We start from the raw sequence: 26,240 nt of genomic DNA, 5'->3' as shown, positions 1-26,240 counted from the left end.
GACTGCCCACCTTGTGCTAAATAAACTGCTTTTTGGTTTTTATTAAATTTTCAAAACATTTAGTTTTCTGTTTTAAAACGATTCTAGTTTTCCTAAAGTATCATGTTTTTAGGCATCCACATATTTGTTATTTAGGTGTGTTTTATCTTAGCAACAAAATAAATATAAGTATAAGTATTTTTCTTTGAGCTTTGAATACACTGCTGCATGCAATAATGTAATTTAGCACCTGGTTTTATTTAATTTTGCTTTCATAAATGTCCTTTTATCTGCAGACTTGAAGGGGGGATACTGTAGGCGTTGATGTGATATTTTGGGCCACTTTCCCTGGTCAGATGCCAATCTGTTTATGTCCTACTTTTCCAATGAAATGTGTTGCACCATAGACTTTCATTAGTCAGAATGTCAGTGTCTGGTGATTTAGACTAAGCCATTCTAATGTTTACTACATATCTGCTGTTTGCCAGAAGATACTTATGATTATGGATGGATAGATCAGACTAGGGGGAAAAAAAAACACTTTTTTTTTTTTTTTGGAAAAGCCAATATTTTTGAAATATCTATGTTCTTTTTCCAACATTAGTGAAAGTTTTCTTTTAATGAAAAATTAATGTGTTGTGAGAGAATGTTCGTAGTCATGTCTTTTCCAAAGAAAGGCCAATGAATAAATTTAATTTGGAATAAATTTAGCTTGTAAAATACAGCTCAAAATGTATGCTTTAGTTTGTGTATGCTAGCAGTCAGGAATTGGCGCAAGACTATGCTGTAGTTTGTGTAAATTGTTTGTTGTTGCAAATAGTAAATGTTGGTTAATCTCTTTTAGGGGAAATCATTTGACTGAAGAATCAGGAATAATAAGCACAAATGTATATGTGTATGTGCTTGGAATTTCTATTCTGAGACCGGACCGGCTTCCTTCCAAGGTACGGCACTGCTCTGTAAAGGAGGAAAAACTGATTGGGGATATGTGCTACTTCTTCCATAACCCACCGAAATAATACATATATTTTGAAAACGTACTAAAAAGTCTTAAAAGGCTTCCGGATAGTAAATGTACTCCATGATCCTTGCGAAATATATCGATCAATGCATACATGCCTATGTGGCATACAGGAGGGATTTATAATAAATAGCTCGGACTCCTTTCAGAGCATATATATACACAATTCGTTCATAGTCGGAGCTGCCTGATTATCAGAGCAGACTTTACTCCAACTTGCGCTGTGAAGCACAGGAGGCTGAATGGTGACTCATTATCGTTAATATTACTAGTTATTATTTATAACCAACATATTCCACAGCCTGCAAAAGACGGGAATCTAGCCAAGAATGTGTTATCTGTTAGAAAGAGAGATAAAGATGAAAACTAATCCTAAAAGCCATATTGCTCTGGCTCATCAGATTTTACTTTCAGCAGTCAACCTTTTTGTTCCTTCATTTGCTCCTTATATTGATAAATATGGAAGCAACACTTTGTTGCTGCCTGAAAAAAATGAAGCTACATTTGCAACCGCCTTGCAGATCTAATTACTGCTAGACAGTGGTTAAGACTCTTATAATATATCAGGCCACATTGTCTCAAGGGGCATAATTAAGGGCCAGCAGCATCCTGTTGATTCAAACAGTAAACACATGAAATGCCTTAAACCTCATTAATAACATTAAACCTAAATAAATATAAAATGGCAACCCTGCAACCACCTGTACAGTCAGAAACACAAACACGAAATCCTTAATTCAATCTTCTGTAATGAATTAGTTTACTTTCTATTAGATGTGTTTTATGATTAATTACAAGGGTGGTTGTTGAGGGGATGAGTGGTTAGTGTGCATACGCACGTGGTAACAGCAACTGATTTGGTAGTGTTGGAATAGGAGCTGGAAGGGTCAGTAGACAAGAAACTGTGCATCTACCACATGTGTATGCTAAATGTCTGCCTCAGCTATATCGAGGCTCACTACAGTGCAGCAAAATGTACGGATTTAACAACACCCCGCTGTACATTGGTTGGTGTCATACACCCACATTTTAAGTCTATGTCTGCAAGAGTCTAGCAGAGTAATAAACATTGAGATAGTGATTAATAAAGCCATGCTGATGTGGTGATATCTTGAAGGTTTCAGCTCTCATTTGTGTTTCAGGAAGTAACTCCCAGTCAACATGTTCTGGAAGTTTGATCTGAACACAACCTCACATGTGGACAAGCTCCTAGACAAGGAGGATGTGAGTCTTCAGGAGCTAATGGAGGAGGATGACCTACTCCAAGAGTGCAAGGCCCAAAACCGGCGGCTGCTGGACTTTGTATGCCAGCCACAGTGCATGGAGCAGCTTGTTCAGCTCATCACACAGAAACCTCCCATGGACATGGAAGAAAGAGTCCGCTTCAAGTGAGAGAAAAATCAGAGATTTGTACAACATTCTCTTTACTGTTGTAACCCACTTGCAGTGCTTTTCTTATAAAGCATTCCTAAGAACCAACATCTTTTGCTTCGGTATATATGTTAGATAGGACATTTGCTATTGGCTAGACCACGACACTCTTTGGTATGCAATGGGCATTGGAAACTGCGATAACTTCATTGATTTCCTAAACAAGTTTTTCTAATTTTATCAATTATATGAAAAACCAAATTATGGACTTTCCTTCTACATCATAAACTCTATACGGGACACAAACACGGAATTCTGTGACTCCTTAAAGTATACATATATTCATATAAACTCTGTTTCTCTCTCTTTACGCTGCCTGTTCAGAATTACGACATGCAAAAGCATTATTAAACATTGTGCGATCATTACAGTTAGGTGTTATGATTAAGACTGAATCTCAGCTCTTTACCTTTCTTCAGGTATCCAAATATTGCATGTGAACTGCTGACGTGTGACGTGCCACAGATCAATGACAAGCTGGGTGAAGACGAGAACCTCCTGAGCATCTTGTATGACTTCCTACAACAGGAACCACCGCTTAATCCGCTGCTGGCCAGCTTCTTTAGCAAGACTATTGGAAACCTGATAGCAAGAAAGACTGAGCAGGTGAGAAGTACTTATTACATTAACTTCGGAAGAAAGTTGCTTGACTCCCTAGGTACTTAAATGGTTCCCCAGTGTTTGCATGTTAACTTTAATGGTGGGGTATGGAGAAAGATGTTTACCAATGGTTCTTCCTATACAGGTAATTGGGTTCTTAAGGAAGAAGGAGAAGTTTCTCACCCTGGTGCTGAATCACATAGGAACATCAGCCATGATGGACCTTCTACTTCGTCTCATTAGCTGTGTGGAGCCAGCCCCACTGCGGCAAGAAGTTTTAAATGTAAGGATTAACCAAAATGTGCAGCAGTTGTCATAAGATTAAACACAACAAAGCACAAAAATCACATCAAAGCACAAACAATTACAAGACCACACAGCACTGTTACAGGTGTAAAAGCTCAAGCATTTAGGTCAAGTGTACATTTGTTGACATGTAAAAGTCCAAATTGGGTGTCGCTCAGCTAATCAATATCTAAAGCTTTTATTAATAAATATCTAAAAATGATAATAATAATAATTAGTAAGAATATCAATACTAAAAACAACCCAAGAATAATAAGTGTAGCTGTACTAAGAAAAAAAAAAAAATGAAATCCCACTGGTAATAACCTCTGTCTAGTGAGAAAAATAAGAAATAAGGCGCCTGGCAGCAGATAACACAAGTAGCAATTCAGGTGGTGTGTAAGAAAAACACCAGATGCTCGTTTCGCCTCCCTACACAAAGAATCCCCATGATCTGGAGTGAATCTGATTCCATCCCAAAAAATATTTAGTTGTTATATTATCACATAATGCCGCTACATCAAGGCTGACAAATTTGGCCTGTTGGGAGTCATGCAAGTGTTCCTACTTTTTGTACTGCATGTTTGGTATTCCTGACATATATATATATATATATGTGCTTTATAAATGATCTGCATTAAGAATGTTTATAATTATGTTTCTGCTGTTCCCTCTATTTCCAGTGGCTGAATGAGGATAAACTCATCCAGAGATTAATAGATCTTATCCACTGCAGCCACGATGAGGATGTAAGTGTTTCGTTCTCTGTCATCCATACAATAGGGTTTATGCACTAAATTGTGTGTTGTGTTGATACAGCTTTTTAATTTGGTGGCTTGGCAATGAATTGTGAAAGATTGTATCTAGTAGTTGACTCCAGCAAACGTGGCAGAACGTACCTTTCTCTCCTGCGTAATGCATAGTTTAGTCAGTGAGATATGAAGATTAAGCTGTGTGTTATATGAGCTTAAACTCAGAGGAAATGTGCTGTTTTGGCCCTTCCTAATCGGTAGCTTTATCTCATTTGCATTCCTCAATTTAGTAAGTAAGCTCAGCTTTATATCTTTCATCCAATAAATGAGAGCATGGAATCTTACCAGCTTGGGTAATATTTTTAAGACCTGATTACAAATGTACATGTTTCATGTGTAATTGGTTTTGCTTTTATTTCTTTCTTTCTAGATGAAGGAATGACTTTAATTTTATGTGATGTGCCCATAGTTTTGAACATCTTGCTTCTAGATTGTAAGCTTGTTTAAGCAGTGTCCTCCTTAACTCTTTTTTATGTTAGTCAATTTTTTTTGTAGAGAGGTCACTTTTGGCCTGATCTATTTAATAATTAGTACAGACTTCCCAAAATATATGTTTTGGAAGACGCACACATTCTGTTTAGCCAACTAATGTTATGAAATGTGACTTACTAGGTGCAATCTAATACTTATCCCATATGGTTCTTTACAGAGACAATCCAATGCATCTCAGACCCTATGCGATCTCATCCGACTGAGCAGGGATCAGTGTAACCAGATGCAGGAAACGCTGGAGCCAGATCCCTTGCTGGTTACATTGGAATCGTGAGTATCAGGTGTTTCAGCACAGAACGAACCGGTCGTGTAATGCTAATCATTGCATTGTATTCTTAATCCTACTTTGTCACTGAGACAGTAGCGAAATCCTGGTAGGGCTTGGACCCAAACCTACTATATTTTGTATTTTGTCGTTATAGCGTTTAGTAAGTAAATCCTTTATGTTATAAATGATTATCTTTGTATGACCATTCCATCATTGCAGATCATTTTTGTGCTTAGCTGTGTTTAATGTATTTGTAAAATGTACTCAAAAAAGACCTCTCCGATCTGTAGTTTTACCCTCTAAAGATGTAGATATGAGAAATAAGAACACAAAAATCTACAGAACCATTAATAAATATGAGACAAAAGAGATAAATGGTATTGGAACTACCGTATGTGCTTTCTGAGTGTATCCAAATGTGAACCCTTGTTCCATGGTAGCTGCCAGGTAGAAGATGTGTTTTCAAGGCATTTTATGGTGCATTGGCACAAAATGAGTGTGCAGCTTCTTTAAAAGTATTTTAAAAGAAAAATCACATCCCCTTGTCCAACACGTACATTTGTGTCCAGTTATTTTGTATATTGATATTAAAAGAGAACGCCAGCCTTATTTTCATCTTAACCGTGTATTGGAGTTATACTTCATACAAGTTGGTGCATTCATTCTTTAATCTCATTTATATCCTCCCCAGCTGCCTCTACTGAAAGCTAGGCAGCAGTCTCGTTTTCTAACTCGGGTAACTAAAGAATCCATGTGACGATATGCGGGAAAATGCAGTGGACTCGTTGTACAATGGATTCCAACATTGATTAATAAATGAAAATACAGTTTTGGGGACTAGACTGTTTCTTTAATGTTATACGCCTGAAGGAGATCTTGGGTACACGTTTTATTTTTCTAACCTGTAGGCAACAGTGCGTAGAACAGCTGCTGCGCAATATGTTTGATGGAGAGCAGACTGAAAGCTGTGTTGTCAGTGGAACGCAGATCCTGCTGACATTACTGGAGACCAGGAGGCCAAGGTAAATCCGGCCGCCTTGTTACTTTTCGGGTCCATGCGAACATAAAGAATCATTTTGATTTGAAAGACACCCCTTCTAGAATTGCAAATAGGACTCAAAGGCTTATTGACGTCAGTATAACATCATTTGCTTTTTAATGCTTTTGAGATGAAAGTAATTAATTTTTGCAATTAGAATACACATTAGCATTCTCTCGCTCTTTGTGTTAAGGATTTTCATGTATCTTCCCCTCCTGTTTTTTACAGTGTAGATCCCTTACTTGATTCTCTTCCGCAAGGATATGATAGGCCTCCTACTGTCAACAGTAGTATTCTTCAGGCAATAGAGCCACGGTTAAAGGATTTTCATCACCTTCTTCTGCATCCCCCAAAGGTATTGTTTTTGTAATGGTCTACCTGTACACGTTATATGTTGCTGTTTATCCGGTCTCCGTAACAGGATTATTTCTTGTGGCAGATTTTCTTTCTGGCATCTAGGGTTTCATATGTTGAGCAGTGGCACTACGCAGAGCAGGGCAGGGGCTCTAGAGAGCAGGGCAGGGGCTCTAGAGAGCAGGGCAGGGGCTCTAGAGAGCAGGGCAGGGGCTCTAGAGAGCAGGTTTTTGCTCTCTGTTTGCAGACAGCAGCTCCGTATGGTCACGTTGTGCGACATCATGTGACCTAGCAGTAGTAGCACAACAGTTCCTGCATTTTGTGACTGACTCTAGGTAATCTGTCAAATCCTGGCATAATTGAAAGGAAACAAACAATGTGTTGCCACCTATGCATGTGTAATAGTATATGGAGGTATGTGATTTAAAAGCCTGTGTCCTTAAATCTCCTGGGACAATTTTCTGCCCCAGTCTGATCCCAAGAAACCCCAGTGGGTTTGCAATTCATTTGTAGAAAACTGGTGTTCGTGTTTGGTATGTTGAACACTGTTCTCTTTTTAACATTATCTGCTCCCGATTTAAAAGCCCCATTGAAACCTTTTGTGGGGATGCTTTCCAAAGCTCAAAGATTGTTATTTTTCAATAGATGTTTTTTTTTTTTTATTGGCTCTAAAATGTTTGTAACCTTGTTTTCTATGCCAATAGAAAGATCGGAGAAGGAATGGGAGTTATGTATGTCGATCAATAGTGGTTAACCCAATATAATGCTCCTGAGGATTACTTGATTAATACCACTTTGAAACAGCCCCCAGTGTGTTACTTGCACATCAGATGAGGCTTGAAAAGTCTTCAGTATACTATAGCAGAACTATACCACTAATGTAATTTCTAACCAAGAAACTGAGAAAAACAATGATGACAAAAAGCATTTTGGAGCAGTTCCTGCATGGGAATGTGTCCCAGAATGAAGCTGTTAAATACATTGTAGAATGGTATATTACATTTTATAGATAGATGGATTAAAACAGCTTCCTGGTATTTAAACATAGTTGTTTTTCTTTTACTTTCACCTTTGCTTCCTATGCTCCTTTGCGTTCTCAAATTTATAGGTGTTCATTCGCGTTAAGCTTTAGCATGTTAAGCAAATAGATCTTAGCAACATTTTTATTATTTCCCCAAAATGTTTAATTGCATAAAAATGAGGCCGTTCCCATGACAACAACCTGTTTTGCCTTTTGTGTGAGAAAACAATTGAGGGAATTTTTACATGATATATTTCTGAAAAGGTTTTGCCTTTCTGCAATACTAGGAATGATAGAAACCTAGAATTTAATAGTAGGTAAGAAGCCAAATGCGGCCCGCGAGACCTCGAGGTGCGGCCCGCGTAAGATCGGCAGCCAGGGCAACCGATCTTACGCGAGCCGCACCTCAAGCCCTGCTACTTACTTGTGGGAGGGTCTTCTGGACTGCACAGAGGAAGCGGAGTTCACGTGACATCCTACTTCCTCTGTGCTTTAGCAGAGAAGGCAGAGGGAGGCTGCGCCCCCTGCTGAAGTCTGTGAGCGGCATCGAGGAGCTGCAGTGCAGGTAAGGGGGTGGGGAGGGTGTTTGAATGAGTGTGTGTGATTGAGGGAATGAATCTGTGAATGAATGATTATATGAATAAATTAGTGTGTGTGTGTGTGTGTGTGATAGCATGGATGTGTAAGTGCTGGAACCTAGGCATGATGGGACTGTGATTGCTGTTAGCAATCACACTCCTATCATGCCAAGTCAGCCAGTACATGCTGAAACCTGGCTAGCTGCCCCCCTTGTGTATTGATGCTGCCAGCAGTATGGGGTCTGCACATCACTTACAGCCACCCTGTACCAGCGTGTATTGGCTGACTTGGCATGATAGGAGTGTGATTGCTAACAGCAATCACAGTCCCATCATGCCTAGGTTCCAGCATTTACTGGATGGATGTGTAAGTGCTGGAACCTAGGCATGATGGGACTGTGACTACTGTTAGCAATCACACTCCTATCATGCCAAGTCAGCCAGTACATGTTGAAACCTAGCTAGCTGCCCCCCTTGTGTAGTGATGCTGCCAGCAGTATGGGGTCTGCACATCACTTACAGCCACCCTGTACCAGCGTGTATTGGCTGACTTGGCATGATAGGAGTGTGATTGCTAACAGCAATCACAGTCCCATCATGCCTAGGTTCCAGCATTTACTGGATGGATGTGTAAGTGCTGGAACCTAGGCATGATGGGACTGTGACTACTGTTAGCAATCACACTCCTATCATGCCAAGTCAGCCAGTACATGTTGAAACCTAGCTAGCTGCCCCCCTTGTGTAGTGATGCTGCCAGCAGTATGGGGTCTGCACATCACTTACAGCCACCCTGTACCAGCATGTACTGGCTGACTTGGCATGATAGGAGTGTGATTGCTAACAGCAATCACAGCGAGCACAGTCCCATCATGCCTAGGTACCAGCATTTACTGGTTGCCTGGGTATGATAGGAGTGTGATTGCTGTTAGCAATCACACTCCTATCATGCCAAGTCATATTGCTAATTTTGTCCAATTGTGTGTTACCTACTTTTATTAAACATGTGAGTTTTTATTATTATTTTTAAAGGTGGGGGTCATTTTCGGTTTTGAACTCTGAATGTTTTGGTCCAGAATTTTAATTTTAGTTCATCCCTAGAATAAATCTAGGGAATCCTAAATTTGTAGTCGCAAAACTTTCAAGGCCCAGAAATCAGTGAGAGGAAAAGTAAAGGTTTTGTGTCATTTACTTTATTTTAATCTGCATATTTTATTAAAGGCCATATTTTTTGTCACAGTGAAAAATGAGTGCGGCCCGCGCACGTATACAATTCTGATGAAGTGGCCCACTGCAGAAAAAACTTGGACACCCCTGGTCTAGTCTTAGATTTAGGATAGCAATATGCCTATCTCATGCATGTTTGAATACACTCACTTCTATGTATCTACCACCCCGCCGATGAAGTAGAAATAGTGTTTCCCATGCTGCATTTAGTTACAAAAATGATAACCTCAGCATAGTTGGTGAAACAGCAGCTTCTAATGTCATTAGCATTACTGTGTTTCTCATGATGGACGGTAGACATATGCACTCCGATTCGTACAAATTTCAATTTTAACACAATTTTCCGATTTCATCAACTCGTATAAATTTCCAAAAACGAGAAGGGACCCCCAACTAAACAAACGAAAACAAAGCAAAGAAATCTGAACACCTCCCTATTAGTTACTGAATGTAAAACACCCTCCGATTTTCATCCGAACCGGAAGGCCATTTTCTGAAAACAAATGGACCAAGAACGAAACAAAAAATTAGTCTGAAACGTTTTTGGCCTATTTGCACACGTCTAGTGAACAGTAATGTTGGTCGAATTAATGGTCGAATTCTCTTGAGAAAGAGTTTTCCTTTATTTAGATCATGCGCATAATCGAGACAAGGCACATAACACACAAAAGTCGAAGCATTGTCTGATTATATGTTTAGATTACATGGTTTATATAGCATCTTATCTACTTGTAATAGCATGCATCATTATGATTGGTTACTTTTCAAGCAGGTTACACCTATTAAGCTGCATAATTAAAAATGGCCCAGACTTGACCTTTTATTCTATATATATATATAGAATATTATAGAGGAAGCGTGTTGGCGGGGACTGGTGCATATATCATGGACATGACATTTTCTACTTCCTTATATGTAAGCAAATAATATTTTCGATAACATAAGTATTTTTCCAACATTTCCCTCCTGTTTATCAAAATATTATTAAATATCAGACTCTTCATCTTCAGTATCGGTCATTAACACTGATAATTTATCTTTCATATCAACAACGTCATTAATATGTAGAGTCTCAGATACTCTTAATAATTGATCACATTCTTCTTTGTCGATCAGGGAGTACATAGTCTGATTTACAGCTTTATCAATTGTCTTATTCAAAAGTCCTCGGCAACATGGAATAAAACAGCATCCTCCGAATATCAATACTGCGGCTACTATAGTGATAGTAATTATTCCGGACATTATCATTCCCGACCATCGCCCGAACCATCCTTCTAACCAAGAGGTGAACACATTATGTATTCCTGCATTCTCGGCAAGTTCATTTGACAAGGATGTTAGTCCTTCGAGGGCTTTGGTGATGCTCCCATCAGGGGCGGTATTATTTGGTATGAAGGTGCAGCATTGGTTCCCGAACATCTTGCACACGCCCCCTTTCTCGGCCAATAGCATGTCCAAGGCCATTCGATTCTGCCAGGCCATAAGGGAGGTCGCATCCAGTTGCTCATGTATTCCTTTAATAGCATCTCGAGTATAATTCACAAACCGCTGTTGATTATAATAGATGTAGTTTATCCAGTCCACATTTTTTGCTATTGTACTCCACCAGAAAATGATTGATTCGAAACCTGCAGCAATTTGGTTTCGGGCTTTGAACTCATTTGGAACTCCTCGTGGTACTCCAATTTCATCAATATATATTCGATCATCAAACGATCCTTGTGGTTGTATTGATCTTTTCGGCCTTGAGGTTGGTTCCTTCCGTGAGGTCAACAAATTTAAAGGTACAATGAGCTGTATTACAGCACATTTTCCTTTTCCTCTGGGATCGATAAAAGGTCTTATTTTCCGGTCTCCACATAACCACCAAATATCTGCTCTCATCTGGGTTGGCTGTCGCAGTCCTGTGGAGAAAGTCTCGACACATAGTGAATTAGACAAATCTTTATAATCGAAATAGCTGCTATCACCCTGAAGTTTCATACAGGTGTAATTTCCCTCATATATTTGCACTGTTGGAGGTAATTGAGCCCTTTTAACCTTGGGAAACAACAAGTCTAATGTATGACAAGTTCCATTTCCAGGTGGGGCATAAGTCTCATCAAAGAGCTTTATTATGCAGTCAAATCCGACTGGATCATTCTCTTCTGTTAATGGAAATGGCACCGTAGCCAACTGCGGACGGGCTTCTGCGCAGACTATACAATTCTCTTTGTTTAGACTTTTTACAGTAAATTGAAGCCATTCCAACCAAACGTTATCTCCATGAAATCCTGCTTCCAGGGCAATTTGATCAATAGAACTCAAATTGGTATACCGAATTATCCCTGTCTCAATTTCCTCGATATGTTTTTGTTCCTGGATCTGAGACTCTTTTTCTGCTTGGACCTTATTTTCTGAAAAAGACAAAAAGAAAGTTCCCTGCGGGTCTCTACCGGAAACCCACACACCTATAGTATATAGTCTTTCATCCGTCTTCATAGGTTTCTTTAAAGTAAATAACAATTTATTACAGTTATTAAAGGTTGTACATTCGGATCGTAGTCTTTTCACAGAAAATCTTGTTTTGATTCTACTTGCTCTTGCCCCGGGTATATCATATCCCCAATCGTAACTAGCTGTTGTCCACATAGCATAATCCCATCCAAGACATGATGTTATGCTTTGTCTTTTAGGGGGCCTTTCGGGCATCCAGCATACATATACATCGGACTTAGCATAGTTTCTTGTTTGCTCAATATTTTTACAATTAATCAGTTTACACAGATCAATTTCAATAGAACTATCTCCTGCTGGTGAAAAAGTCAGATTTTGTGCTTTGGTATCTTCCCACTTGGTCACTTTCTTGTTCTCATTCCACTCAGTCTTTTTAATAAAAAAAGGAATAGCATCAGTCACTACCCAATAAACTATAAGCAGGCACCACCCCTTCATCCTACCTGGCCGTCAACTCAGGGTTTGGGGAATGGATTTCTTCACTGGCTTGAGACGAGTCCAACCTATCGTCTGGACCCCCCTTTGTACCCAGACTTAATGAGTGACTACCAGCAAGTGGTGTTACCTTCTTACAGTGCGACTGATGTATCCAACAACTCCTCTCAGCTATCTTACATGCCGTGGGGGTGGTTAGTAGTACTTGGTACGGTCCTTCCCACCTCGGTGATGACCAATTCTTTCGTTTGATTATCCTTATTAGTACCCAATCTCCAACGCTCAATTTCTCAGGAATTGGCTCTTGTGTCTCTGGAAGAGAATTCACAGTTTGTATTGATCTGGTATTCAGCATTTTTACCATATAATCTGCTAGGGTTAATTCCCTTTCATCATTTGCCTCTTTTACCTTTATCTGTGGCAAACTATAGGGTCTCCCGTACATTATTTCAAATGGGGTGAGACCCTGCTTATTAGGTGTAATACGCATACTCAATTTTACCATAGGTAGACAAGAAACCCAATTCTTCCCAGTTTCTGCCATAGTCTTTTTTAATTTATTCTTTATTGTTCCATTGTTTCTTTCTACCAACCCTGCTGACTGAGGATGATAGGCGCAATGATTCTTTAATTGTATACCAAATACTTGTGTAAATCTGGAGATTAGTTGATTGACAAAATGAGGCCCATTGTCACTGTATATTCTTTCTGGTATTCCAAATCTAGGAATGATTTCTTTTATCATGACCTTAGCTACTGTATCTGCATCTGCGTGGGCTGTTGGGAATATTTCTACCCATTTAGTTAATGCATCAACAATAACTAGGCAATATCTCATATTTTCACATTTGTTTAGTTCAATATAATCCATGCAAATATGTTGAAACGGATACTCGGGGTTGGGGAACTTCCCAATAGCAGGTTTGAGATTTCCCTGTGGATTATATCGAGCACAGATAAGACAATTAGCACAAAATTTTTTAGAGTAATTTTGAAATCCGAATGTTGTAAATACCTTATCTATGATGGCTACCATCCCTCCTGTTGAGACATGGCTCAGCCCATGACTCAATAAGGCTGCATAGCGAAACAATGATTTCGGCAATATTGGTTTGTTGTTAATGTGAAAAATTTTGTTACATAGAGTGGCTTGTTTAGACTGCCAATATCGCTTTTCAGACATAGGGGCAGCCTGCTGCATATCATACAAAACCTGGTGATCAATTTGTATATCGTGAGTGATTATGGCAAACATCTCTTGAGCAATCCTTTTTGCTTCAATATCTGCACGGTTATTGCCTAATGCTATAGGATCTTTGCTGTTGGTATGGGCTGCACACTTTATTACAGCTACTTCTTTTGGTAGATGTATAACCGTTAATAGTTCTTCAATCAGGGCTCTATGATTTATCGGTTTCCCTGTGGAGGTAATCATACCTCTATTTTTCCATTGTTGTGCAAACACATGTATAGTAGAAAACACATATTGACTGTCGGTATAGATATTCACCCGTTTGTCTACTGCCCATTTGCAGGCCTCTATGAGAGCCGTTAATTCAGCCGCCTGGGCTGATAAATGATTGGGCAATTTACCCGCCTTAATTACTTCAGTCTGAGTTACAATGGCATAACCTGTAGCATTTGTGCCATCGGGATTCTTTTTTGAGGATCCATCAATAAACAGTGTTTCATCAGGATCTTCTAGAGGACTATCAGTTAGCCCTTCTCGTGGTAGAATTCTGGTTGTGATTTCATCGATACAATTATGCGGTTCCCCTTCTATTTCTACTGGAACTAAAGAAGATGGGTTAAGCGTGGTACATCTTTCTATAGTTATATGTGGTTGTGCTAATAGCACTGTCATACATGATAGATGTCTTGCAGGGCTGAGATATGAAATCTTATTTTGTAACAAGATAATCGACACTGCATGTGGGACCTTTAGCATTAATGGGTGAAACAGTACAATGGCTGCTGAAGCTTTGACGGCTTCGGCTGCTGCGATCACTGCTTGTACACAGGGAGGCGTAGATCTCGCTACTGGATCTAAACGTGTAGAATAATAGGCCAAAGGCCTTTGCTTTCCCCCATGCTCTTGGGTGAGTACTGATGTCATATACCCTTCTTTTACATCCACAGTCTGCACAAACTCCTTAGCATAATTTGGCAACCCTAGGACAGAGGCGTTTACTAGTGTTTTCTTTACTTGGCAGAACGCATCATCTGCTTCTTGCGTCCACTGAATTTTATCCGCAGCGGCCATTGGCGTATCGTATATTAGAGCTGCAAGGGGTGCTACTAAGGCTGCATAGTTTGGTATCCAGGTTCGACAAAAGTTAGTCATTCCAAGAAATGACATCATTTGCTTTTTTGTTATGGGACGTGGCGCATGTAACACAGTCTCTTTTCGCCCATCATCTAGATGTTTACCTTCTTGGGATATATTATATCCAAGGTAACGTACTGTCTCTTTACAAAATTGTAACTTTTTCTTATTGACTTTATGTCCTTGTTCATAAAGAAACATAAGTAACGCGATAGTGTCTTTTCGACATTTTTCCTCATGGTCAGATGCTAGCAGAATATCATCTACATATAACAGTATTTGACTCCCATATTCTGGAGTGAACTTGGCTATGTTAGAACTCATAGCTTGTGAGAAAATAGTAGGTGATTCACAGTAACCTTGTGGCAATCTGGTAAATGTATACCTTTTCCCTCTAAATGTAAAAGCAAACCAAAATTGGCTATCTTTATGCAGCGGTATACTAAAGAAAGCATTGCTTACATCTATTACAGAAAACCACCTATTTCCTGGGTCAAGCTCATTTAGTAAGGTATTAGGATCTGGTACCACGGGCGCACGTGGAATTACTGCCCGATTTACAGCTTGTAAATCTTGAACCATTCTCCACCCACTAGATGGTTCTGCTTTTTTTACAGGAAATAAAGGAGTATTACAAGGGCTATCTGGACAAGGCACAATGATCCCTTTTTCCAATAAACCACTTATTATTGGTGCTATGCCCTCTTCGGCTTCAGGTTTAAGGGGATACTGTCGTTGATGAGGTCTATAAGTATCCTTTGGTGTTATAGTTACAGGTTCAATCCCTTTCATTAGTCCTACATCAGTAGGTCCTGAGGACCATAAGTCATCAGGTATTTCTTCTAATGATAGTCAAATTAAATTGTCTTCCCACTGATGGACTTCGGGATAAGCCACAAATTTTCGACAAAACGGTCGCCGATATGCCTTTATTTCAGCATTGTATTCAATGTCTCCTTTATCCCCTTTCCACGAATGGTTAACCTCACATCGCAACACCATATCTCCCACAGACTTCCACTGATCAGTTTGCTGTTTACACAGAGACAAATGTGGTGTTATACCTTGAAAAAGTGCAGTCATTCGGGGTGTTAATATACAAGATAATGCCCCTTGTCCTTTGTCTGTCCAGTAAAAGTATTCTGTCTGTATTATGGTATTTCGTTCGTCTTTTAAGTGTGATTCATAGTACTCGTCTCCTCCTGCTGTTCTCTTAACATACATTGTACAATGAAAATCATTTGAATGCTGAACTTGTAAATGATCACAGGTCTCAAATGTCTTATATACAAGTTCTAAAGCCTGTATTATGTTTCCCTTATTTTCAGTAAAATCTATGTTCAAAGTATAGTAGTAATGATCATGCCGTCCTTGAAAATTATTTCTTCTTCCCACCGTAACATCAAACTTGTCTCCCACGGGTGCAATGTGCACTCCCAACTCTCTAATCAGATCTCTTCCCAGGAGATTTACGGGACATACCTCAGATAATATTACACTGGCGGTAATTATTTTTCCAGACTCTGGATGTTGTATTTGGAGGGGAACAGATAAGCTTTCGGTATGTGTCCTCCCATTTACTCCCTTTATGTGAATTTTACCAGTCCCTTTCTGTATGCCCGTGCAGGTGGGATAATTCAATAGGGTTCGCGAAGCCCCTGAATCAACCAAAAATGTTACACGTTTGTTATTTACAATTAAATCAATTTCAGGCAAGTTTGACAATAACAACACATCATGAACATTACTGAGATCCAACGTCTCTTTTTCCTGTATTGGTCATTGCTCTGGGGAGTTCTGCTTTCTCTTGTCTGGCTCGGGACACTCTTTCGCCCAATGACCTTCCTTTCCGCAATTATAACATCCACGTGACCGTCTATCACCACTACCTCTTCTACCTCGGTATGACCCTCTGCCCCGGCCACGACCTCGAAATCTCTCTCTTCCTCTTTCGTTATTCCCTGTCAACGTTCCTTCATACTCCTCTCCCGCTAACATTACTCTCACTTTCTTTTTCTCCCTTTCTTTGTGCCACTTTTCAGAATGCTTAGCATATTCCAACACATCATTCAACGACGCAGTACGGAGGTTAACCATGTGTTTACTGACATACGCATTTATCTCTTTACGCGTCCCAGACACAAACGCATTTTTCAACTGCTGCTCATAAGCAGAATTTGGATCTGGATCGGGAGGTGGGGTTAATCCACTATAGATATCAAAGACCTTTTTCAGTCGATAAAAATATTGATCCACATCCTCCCCATCCTTCTGGGTACATCTATTTATCTCCATCCAATTTGTTCTACGAGCCCATCTGGTCGTACAAGCAGTTATGAAAGTGTTTAAACGGTTAATTAAATCAACATGACCCCATGGGAGGGGTTGTCCCGCATTATCGTACCCATTCCAGTTCCGTTCTACTGAACTCCAATCTGATCCCAAAACCCTTCGACACGCTCTTTCTATTTCTTCACCATTTAATCGGTAACTGTTACAGAGCCCTCGGATATCAGTCTCAAACTGTTGGGGATCCTCTTTTGGATTTTTAACATGCTCAGTAGCTTTTTTAATATCCTCCTCTGTCCATGTTCTATGTACCCACATGGTTAATGGATGTCTATTACCGTGACCATCCTCTTGTCCACCCATTGGGTTTGGTACCTCTATCATAGGATATTGACCATCTATAGCATTTTTCTCGAATTGCCTGATATAATCAGCTCCTGCCTGACAATTAGTAATTATTCGATTCATTGCTCTGGTGACTGGGCCAGAGTATTCTGGGGGCAGAGTAGGTACAGGGTGAATCACAGAAACAGTAGTGATAGGGTTACTTGGGTTTAACTCTCTAAGATCTGGATAAATACGTTCCAGTACAGGCGGAGACAAATTAACCACATCCTTTGGACTGTTATCCGTTACCACAGGTTGCAAAGTAGGAGGGGAAGGGGCTTCAGCAACAGATGGATTATTCTGCTGTTTTGCCGCCAGCGTTAAATTGTCATCCTCCTTTTCTTTTAACATTAGTATTTGTTGTGCCTTTTTTAGCTCTATAGCCTGATTTCTTATGTGTGCTTCTCTAAGCCACCTTTCTGCAACCTCTTTCCCATTTTTCCCATATTTGGAGGAACCCTTTTCCTTGATTTTATCAAGTAAGGTTATACATCCCCTTTCAGTTAATTTACAATCAAAATCAAATTTGCTTTTCCATCTCTTACAATACTTAACATTTTCTGGATTAAGTTTGTACATGAACTGTTTGTCTCCTTTCAGTGGTTTTTTCTTTATCCACAAGAAAACACTCTCATCCTTTTGTTTCTTTCCCTTACTGTGGGATTTCCCCATGATACAATCTCACCGCAAAGCAGAAAACAAGGAAAATCTTTTGGTATTTATAAGATACCACGTCTGGACAGAGTGAAACAAAGAGCCCTCGGTATTTATAAGATACCGCTTCTAGACAGAGTGAAATAAAGAGCCCTTGGTATTTATAAGATACCACATCTGGACAGGGTTAAACAAAGAGCTCTTGGTATTTATAAGATACCGTTCATAGACAGGAGAGGCAGGAAAATCACTCTCGCAGCGAAGTTGTTCACTTGCAATCCCAGCACTTGATCACAGAGAGCTTCTCACAAATGCCGGGGGGCGTATTAACAACAACCTTATTAACTGTTCGTTCGCCGTAAAGGACTCCTGAACAGTCATTCACACAGATTCATTCAGACAAGATTTGTGACATGGGTTGGTATAGCTGTCCCTGGACCATAAGAGCTCTTCTCTTTAAGGTCTTGTGATACTCTTTCACAATAATACAAGCCGCAACCAACCCCAACAGTATTGTCACAATTACAAACAACAATTCGTTATCACAAAAATAATGACTAACTACCTGTGCACATTTCTCCTGATCAGTCTCATTACTCCAAGTACTATTTCTTATTATCGAATGCATACGCAGTTATTTATTTCAGTAGTCCCTGACAGACTTTGACCTCTTATAATATTTCCCAGAAATATTTTCCTACTCACATTTCTGAAGAGAAGACCGTACTAAATCTTCGGGAGGACGCTGCCGGTTTCAGGGACGATGTCGCAAAGTGCCTCTGGTTAACAGCAATCTTAGCTGGAGGACTTATATTACCCCAGATGCAGATTCTCGAGGTGCAGTTCCTCAGGACCGTCGTCCCCGTCTCCGGTCAGGACCTCCTCACACGGGGCACCAAAATGTTGGTCGAATTAATGGTCGAATTCTCTTGAGAAAGAGTTTTCCTTTATTTAGATCATGCGCATAATCGAGACAAGGCACATAACACACAAAAGTCGAAGCATTGTCTGATTATATGTTTAGATTACATGGTTTATATAGCATCTTATCTACTTGTAATAGCATGCATCATTATGATTGGTTACTTTTCAAGCAGGTTACACCTATTAAGCTGCATAATTAAAAATGGCCCAGACTTGACCTTTTATTCTATATATATATATAGAATATTATAGAGGAAGCGTGTTGGCGGGGACTGGTGCATATATCATGGACATGACATTTTCTACTTCCTTATATGTAAGCAAATAATATTTTCGATAACATAAGTATTTTTCCAACAAGTAAGCTGTCAGATCTTCTCATTTCATCTTAGTGTGTATTTGAAGTATATATATGTGAGTAAGTCATGTTTCGTTCTTTATGCAGAAAGAATCAATCTTGACCACAATTGGAGTGCTGGAGGAGCCTCTGGGAAATGCCCGTCTGCACATAACTCGGCTCATTGCTGCCTTGCTGCATACCAACACTTCCAGTATTAACCAAGAGCTATGCCACCTTGGCACCATGGACCTCTTACTTGTAAGCAATTCCAGCAAGAGTTGTTCTAAAGCTGTTCATCAGGGGACAAATGAGATAAAAAAAATTTTTTCCTCCTGCTGTAGACAGGCAACATCTATTTTGTGTTTGTTTCTTCTGATCTTCATCCATTCTCCCACAGGACTTGTTCTTTAGGTACACCTGGAATAACTTCCTCCACTTCCAAGTGGAGTTGTGCATAGCAGCTATCTTGTCCCACTCATTGCGTGATGGGAAAAATGCAGTAACTGAGGGGAAAAAGGCTGAAGAGGAAGAGGCACTTAATGGAAATGCAGAAAACACCCAAACTTCCATACCTGAGCAGGAGGATCTCATGGTCACACATGTGAGTCTAAGCTTACTCTCTGTTTTTTTTGTTATCCTTTCAGCTTCTCTTTTTACTTTGCCAGCCTTAGACTAACTTGTTGCTAAGTATTAATTTGACGCGGTTGTTAAAAAGAACATACCTTTTCATTTTCAATGTTGTATTGTTAATTTACAGAACACTGTATTTGTATTTTGGGATATCCATATTATCCATATTATCTGTATCCCTTTGGAGTTATAAAACACTTTAATCTGCTGAGCAAATGATTAGGATCAGGGACACGTGGTATCATTTGTAACATTTTTTTAAAACATGTACTTCAGTTTAGTTGTTGACTTGTTGGCCTAGTAATGAGTAGCATGATGCCCATCATTGAGATGCGGCAGGGGTCTCATTCTTCCATCATTGTGATTTCATGTCACTTCCTGGTGCCTAGCATCGGGAGAGCTGCGTGAGGGACCTGCAAGAAGATGTACTCATCCTATAACAGTTCAAAAACCAAACTTGATGCATTCACAAAGTACTAAGCTACTCCTTGTTGGTTATGCTTGGATTTTCTAAACATTAATTATGTTTATTAAATTTCCACAATAGGGATTGTGTCTGGTATCCAATATGCAGTATTAACTCCCTAGTAAATACCTTAAATTTGAAGGCCACATCTGTACGGTAATAGCTCTGATGGAGGGTATCTGTCCATTTTGGAAGAATACATAATGTTTGCAGAGGAGTCCTCTTGTGAACCGTAGCATTTATTTATAGGGACAATGTTTACTTTCGCTTGCTCATTAATGTGTTTTGTTTAGCTCTTTCAGAAATGCTGTTTAGTCCAGAGAATACTGGATGCCTGGGAAACCAATGACAAGATTCAGTAAGTGCTTTCCCTCCCTTTACAGCAACTGATTTCCAAGCACATTCTTTATTACCAGGGCCAGCACCAGAAATCGCAGGACCCAGTACATGGTTAACGCCTGGGCGCCAGTACATGTTTAACTCCTGGGCGCCAGTACATGTTTAACGCCTTGGCCCCGGTACATGTTTAACTCCTGGGCCCCAGTACATGGTAAACGCCTGGGCCCCCATGCCCTTCAGCCTGCCCCATGTCTGTCGCACCTATTGCATCACCCATCACTCCGCCTTAGGATCCTCTCCTGAGTACATCTTATGAGAACAGGACATGCTGACTGTTAGTGGCTTCTGGGTGCAGTATTTCTTCAAGGCCCCCGATAACTAACACACATACATACTAATACTCAAACTCACTTTAACACACACTCACTCTACCAATGTACACTTACATACACACACATTATTCTCCTGCTCCTCTTCTCTGAGGTGCCAATAACCCTGGGCTCACCCCTGACTCTCCCATACTGTACACTGACACCTACACAAATGCTAACACTTTACATACTGTACAATACACACACTACTCACCTTCTCCTGTCTCCTGTTTAGCTCACACTCTCTGTGCATGCTGCTGTGCCACTGTCTCTCTTCTCGGCGATGTAACAAAAATGCCGGGGCTCCCCTGTAAGACGGTGGGAGCCACAAGATTCTCCTACACACACACACAGTAACATACTTATGCGCACGCATACTTATACACAGTAAGATACACACACACAGTAACATACGTAGACACTTATATTAACATAGACACACATACAGTAACACACACAACCTACATTTGTTGGCTCAGGCCGGGGTAGGCTGGTGCCATCTCTTCTGCACCCTCAAGGTCCTCACACGCAATGTCTGAGCACCAGGAGATGACATCATTTTCCTAGCCCGGGGGGTCTGGTGCAGCTGGTGGTAGGGTGCTTTTGTGGCACCTGGCCTCCCTGCTCTCTCAGGTGATGGTGGCCATGTTTATAACACTTGGTAATTGGAGGGAAAATTCACAAAATAGTGAGTTGAAAAAAATAATAATCTCATTGCCGTAACGGTACAGGGCAAATCCTAGTATAGTTAATGTAGTGTGGTGTTTTTTTCTCTTGCCACATGTTACTTTTAATAAACTCCTGTGCGACTCTACACACTACAGCACTATGTGCTATTTTCTCCCATTATACTAATAATAATGACCTTTCCTTGCTTGCTCACTGCTTCCACTACATACACATTTCATGCTGTTTCCTACTCCTTGTAAAGCACGACAGAATCTGTTTTTGCTGTATAAATAAAACAATAATTTTACTAATAAACTGTTATACAACAACCCAGTTCTACCATTGTTGTGGGATTACAACTCTCATAGTGAGTAGATGGCAAACAGAAACATTTCCAAATAAGTCGCCACTGAGTACAATTCACGACATAACACTGCTGTACGCTTGTGTCATTGTTATTTCTCAGTAACTGTTACGTGTGTAACTTTTCTAATTTCAGGACGGAGGGTGGTAGAAGGAGAGGAAATATGGGGCATCTGACCCGCATTGCCAATGCAGTTGTTCAAAACATGGAGAAAGGCCAGATGCAGGCACAGATCGGTGACTTCATTACAGGTACATACATAGGGGCTATGTATAAATTATGATTCTGGTGCAAAATCTGACAAGTAATCTTATTTCCGTAACAACCAATGGAATGGTCCAGTCAGCCCTTGCTTGCTCTTTTCAATATGAATCCCTTTTTTAAATAACTCAAATTGTAATATGAGCCCGGATACGTTAGAAATGTTTGGTTGCTGTCTGTACCCAGGTGATTTAGTCTAGCTTTGTTTGAGCACTGACATTTCTCTGCTGTCTTTGTGCAGAGATACCTCTATAAAATCATTTTCATAGATCTTTTCTATGCAGTAGGGAATCGGCAATCTTCTTCCCACCAACCAGTGATAATTTCTGTACAGGGTGTGAAAAACGTGTAACTGTCAGCGTAACATCTACAACCAAATAATGCATTTGTAGCAATGAAAGTGGGCGCCCGGTTATAAGTGACCAAATGCCGTGTCTTTTTGCACATCTTTTCCGTTCTCCAGCTTTAGCTCTTCTTTCTGTTGCTTTTTCTACAGATCTACCTGAGGACTGCAGAGGGAGATGGGAAAGCTTTGTGGAGGAGACTTTAACTGAGACAAACCGCAGGAACACAGTGGACTTGGTAAGGTATAGTGTGACTGGCCGTTGTGTGTAAAGATCTGTGTATGCTTTCTATCCACAACAACGTAAAAGAAGCACCGTTAAAGCAGATATGCCCATCACGTGCCCCTTTCCAGGTGACTTGGAAGCCAAGTCATCATCAAGTCTATTGCTATTCATTAACAAGGAGCTATTGTATCCAAACGGCTCTACTGAGAAAAAGCCAGGTTTTGGCTCTAGTTTAGATTCCCCGCACTTACCTTATGCACTCCCAATGTTCATGTTCCAATGCAATTAATCCTCTGCATTGCTTTCCTCCCAGTAACTCACTTTCTTACTTTCCTTGTTCCAGGTGAGCACACATCACCTCCACTCATCCAGTGAGGATGAGGACATTGACGGCTCCTTTCCTAATGAGTTGTCTGTGCAGCAGGTGAGCTCTAGAGGACAGATGATTTTTAAATGGGAAAATCATCTTAGTGACTTCATATTGATTCAATATCCTGGTACCAGCTCTACAGTGTGTCAGTGCTGCTAATGTGTACAGAATACATTTCCTTCACAGTACATCGGAAAATCAGAATATCCAAATATCAGAGTAGAGCCATTAAAAAAAAAGAAAACACCCCTGTTTTCCACATTACAGGCCTTCTCAGACTACCAGATCCAACAGATGACTGCTAACTTTGTTGATCAGTTTGGCTTCAATGACGAAGAATTTGCTGAGCAGGAGGACAGCATAAAGTATGTGTATTACTGTTTCTAACCTGTTATTCACCTTGTTTCTCTTCACCTGCTGGCTATAACCTACTAACCTAATACAGACTACTGTACAAAGCTTACTCATGGTGGCAAGATTGTGTCTAAAGCTCCGTGTATCTTGTTTTACTGTTTAAACACTACAAAATAGAATTTTAAGTGTAGCACATAGGTAAATTCTGCAAATTTGTTAGATCATTTCAGCTCTTTCTAGTTGTCAGAGCAGCCAGTAAGTATTCATCTTGGGATATATGGTATTTGTTGTTTAACATGATGGCCACAATACTAGTAATCACTAGTTTTAAGTTATGCACTATAGTAAGTTGTATTTGCATACACCCAGTTGCCAATGCCGCTGGAAAAAAATACAGATTTTACAGTGAATATTCCTGTGAAACTTGCCTTAAGCACTTTGAGAAGGTGCTGAATGCAATGTACGTGAATACTAAACCACCGTTTACGGGATACTTCTTCTGCACAGCTTTGCAGTCATTGTTAAGGTCCACTGTATGCATCAGTAAACAAATATGACAAACAATGTATATCTAAATTACAACATGTCCTATAATTATTACTCATCAAGGGAATCTTTCTTTTGCAGTGCTCCCTTTGACCGCATTGCAGAAATCAATTTCAACATGGATGCTGACGATGACAGTGTATGTATTTAATATGTCATAGTTTGTTTTTCATTCATAAGGATGCATGTATAGATGAGTTTGTAGAATTCTATTTTTCCCATGTGGACAAATAGGACTTATGGGACATAGTATTATGCCCTCTAAACAGTGGCCTCGATGACTGGGGATGTAATAATACGTCCTATAGGAAATGCAGCGGCCCCCATCCTGCCTCCAACGAAGACTGCCCACAATGAGACAATCCAGGCATCCCAGAGTTATATGAGCGCTGTGATCACCAATCACAGTGATCATTTGCATTCATGTGACACAGCCAATGTTAGTAAACATTAGCTTTGTCTCCAGGGCTGGCCCAAGGCATAATGCCGCCTGGGGCGAAGTTTAAAGTGCCGCCCCCCCATTACCTACCCTTCCTCTGCCGTCCCCCCATTATCTACCCTTCCTCGCCCTCCCTCCCTATTATCTACCCCCCCACCCTCCTTTTTACTTACCTTTCAGCAGTCCTGTGGCGAGTCTCCCTGCTCGGTCTCGGTGCCGACTTGTAATGATGAGCGCCGGAAATTACGTCATCTTCCGGCTCTCAGCATTACAAGCCGGCACCGAGACCGAGCTAGAGGGCTCGCAGAGGAGAGAGAGGGGCGCTGAGCGGGTAAGCGAAAACCACTCGGCGCCCCTCTCTCTCCTCCGCTTTAAAAAAAAGGGCTTGGGGCAGCAAAGTGCCGCCCCTTAAAAAGTGCCGCCTGGAGCAATTGCCCCACTCTGCTCCGTGGTAGGGCCGGCCCTGTTTGTCCCCTGTTTGTTTGTTGCAAGCAACTCCACAAGTTCCAACACTGCATGAAACCTTTTGATTGCCCTCCGGCTCACCCCCTGAGCCCTCCATCTTAACTTTTAGTTTTAGATAGAGGTGATTTAGGGATAGTGTAGCGGGTTTTAGCGTAAGTGTTAGTTTGGTGGGTAGAGGGGATTTGGGGATATTGTAGTGTGTTTTCGTGTTTTTTAGCGTCAAGGAAATATAAATTGGCACACTACTATACTACAGATGAGGCATATGCCATTGATGCAGCCGAGTGTGACAGGTCTCATGTATATAATGCTACCCTTCCATCATCTCAAAGTACCTTTACAGCTGATGAACAAATATCTGATGCTTCAAGCAACACATCAGCTGGCTCTGCTGTCCTCCAACCAGTGTCTAAAATGAACATGGTCCCAGAAATCCCCCCATTTCAAGCCACGTCTGGCATCACATATAACATTGAGGATAATGAGCAAATTCATTTTGTAAGAAGTTATTTCACCCATGATTTCTTTGAAAACATCATTTTGGAAACCAACAGTTATGTCACGCAATATCTGGCTGCCAATCCAGAATAATCCTACCATAGTTTTTTTTATAGCATTATAAAAAAACAAAAACATCCAGTTACAGCAAAAAAGGTTCTCAGGTGTCCACACCAGAGCAAAACATCTGTATTGATGAATCACTTGATGAATTACTGATGCCATTTAAGGGGAGACAGCTTCAAGCAGCAAATCCCATCAGGTTGTGGGGTGAAATTGTATATATTATGTTAAAGCAAGGGAAGGTTCAGACATCAGAGTCCTCCAGACAGCCCTAACTCTGTAGGCACAAAGGGCAACATCGTTTGGGACCTATTTTTGGTCCTGGAAGGTACCACCTCTGGCTGGATAACTATTATACCAGCATTGAGTTATTTAGGAATCTCTACCTATTTTAGTCCTTCTGCAATCTGGGGATGCAGGTGAACACATTTAGGTGCATTTCTCTGCAGTTGCAGATAAACTGTGCGAAATCCTACGGAACACACAAGCATTTGTGAAAAAGGCTCAGAAAATTAATATGTCCAATTTTGGCAGAATTTTGTGGCGGCAAAATGGTTGCATGGCAAAATACCTTGGGTTCTCTAGCCAAATTAAGCCAAAATGATTCATTTCTGTGGATATTTTGTAGATACTTTTAGACACTATTAGTGTTACAAAAATCATACAACTTTGAAACAAACATCTACACTACACAGATGCAGAATCTACCCTCTAATTGCCAGAAGTATATGAAAATGATATGTAAATGATGTCTTTTCAAAATCAAGATAAATTTTGGGGTGGTTTTATCAGCTTAGCTATTTTAGTGAAAAATTTACATAAGTACATTTAAAAAAAAAATTCTATTGCTATATTTACAATATATTAAACATTACACC

General features: G+C 40.2%; 1 protein-coding gene across 1 annotated transcript in view; it reads left to right on the top strand.

Annotated features, from left to right (window-relative positions):
• Window positions 1-2,161: 2,161 nt before the first annotated feature.
• Window positions 2,162-26,240, top strand: part of LOC149298711 (serine/threonine-protein phosphatase 6 regulatory subunit 2-like) — a 32,911-nt gene continuing 8,832 nt past the window's right edge. Inside the window, exons 1-15 of the mRNA XM_089487059.1 lie at window positions 2,162-2,388; window positions 2,851-3,037; window positions 3,177-3,314; window positions 4,000-4,065; window positions 4,778-4,890; window positions 5,797-5,910; window positions 6,156-6,282; window positions 19,064-19,216; window positions 19,356-19,559; window positions 20,348-20,412; window positions 21,933-22,048; window positions 22,555-22,640; window positions 22,971-23,051; window positions 23,265-23,362; window positions 23,979-24,036. Of these exons, the coding sequence (XP_089343185.1) occupies window positions 2,162-2,388; window positions 2,851-3,037; window positions 3,177-3,314; window positions 4,000-4,065; window positions 4,778-4,890; window positions 5,797-5,910; window positions 6,156-6,282; window positions 19,064-19,216; window positions 19,356-19,559; window positions 20,348-20,412; window positions 21,933-22,048; window positions 22,555-22,640; window positions 22,971-23,051; window positions 23,265-23,362; window positions 23,979-24,036 (1,833 nt within the window). The remainder of the gene's footprint in view (window positions 2,389-2,850; window positions 3,038-3,176; window positions 3,315-3,999; window positions 4,066-4,777; window positions 4,891-5,796; window positions 5,911-6,155; window positions 6,283-19,063; window positions 19,217-19,355; window positions 19,560-20,347; window positions 20,413-21,932; window positions 22,049-22,554; window positions 22,641-22,970; window positions 23,052-23,264; window positions 23,363-23,978; window positions 24,037-26,240) is intronic.

This window comes from Sceloporus occidentalis, unplaced genomic scaffold, assembly GCF_023333645.1.
Source record: "Sceloporus occidentalis isolate IW3139 unplaced genomic scaffold, rSceOcc1.0.p SCAF_31, whole genome shotgun sequence".
Classification (NCBI taxonomy): Eukaryota; Metazoa; Chordata; class Lepidosauria; order Squamata; family Phrynosomatidae; genus Sceloporus; species Sceloporus occidentalis.
This window is presented reverse-complemented; position numbering and strand designations above follow the sequence as displayed.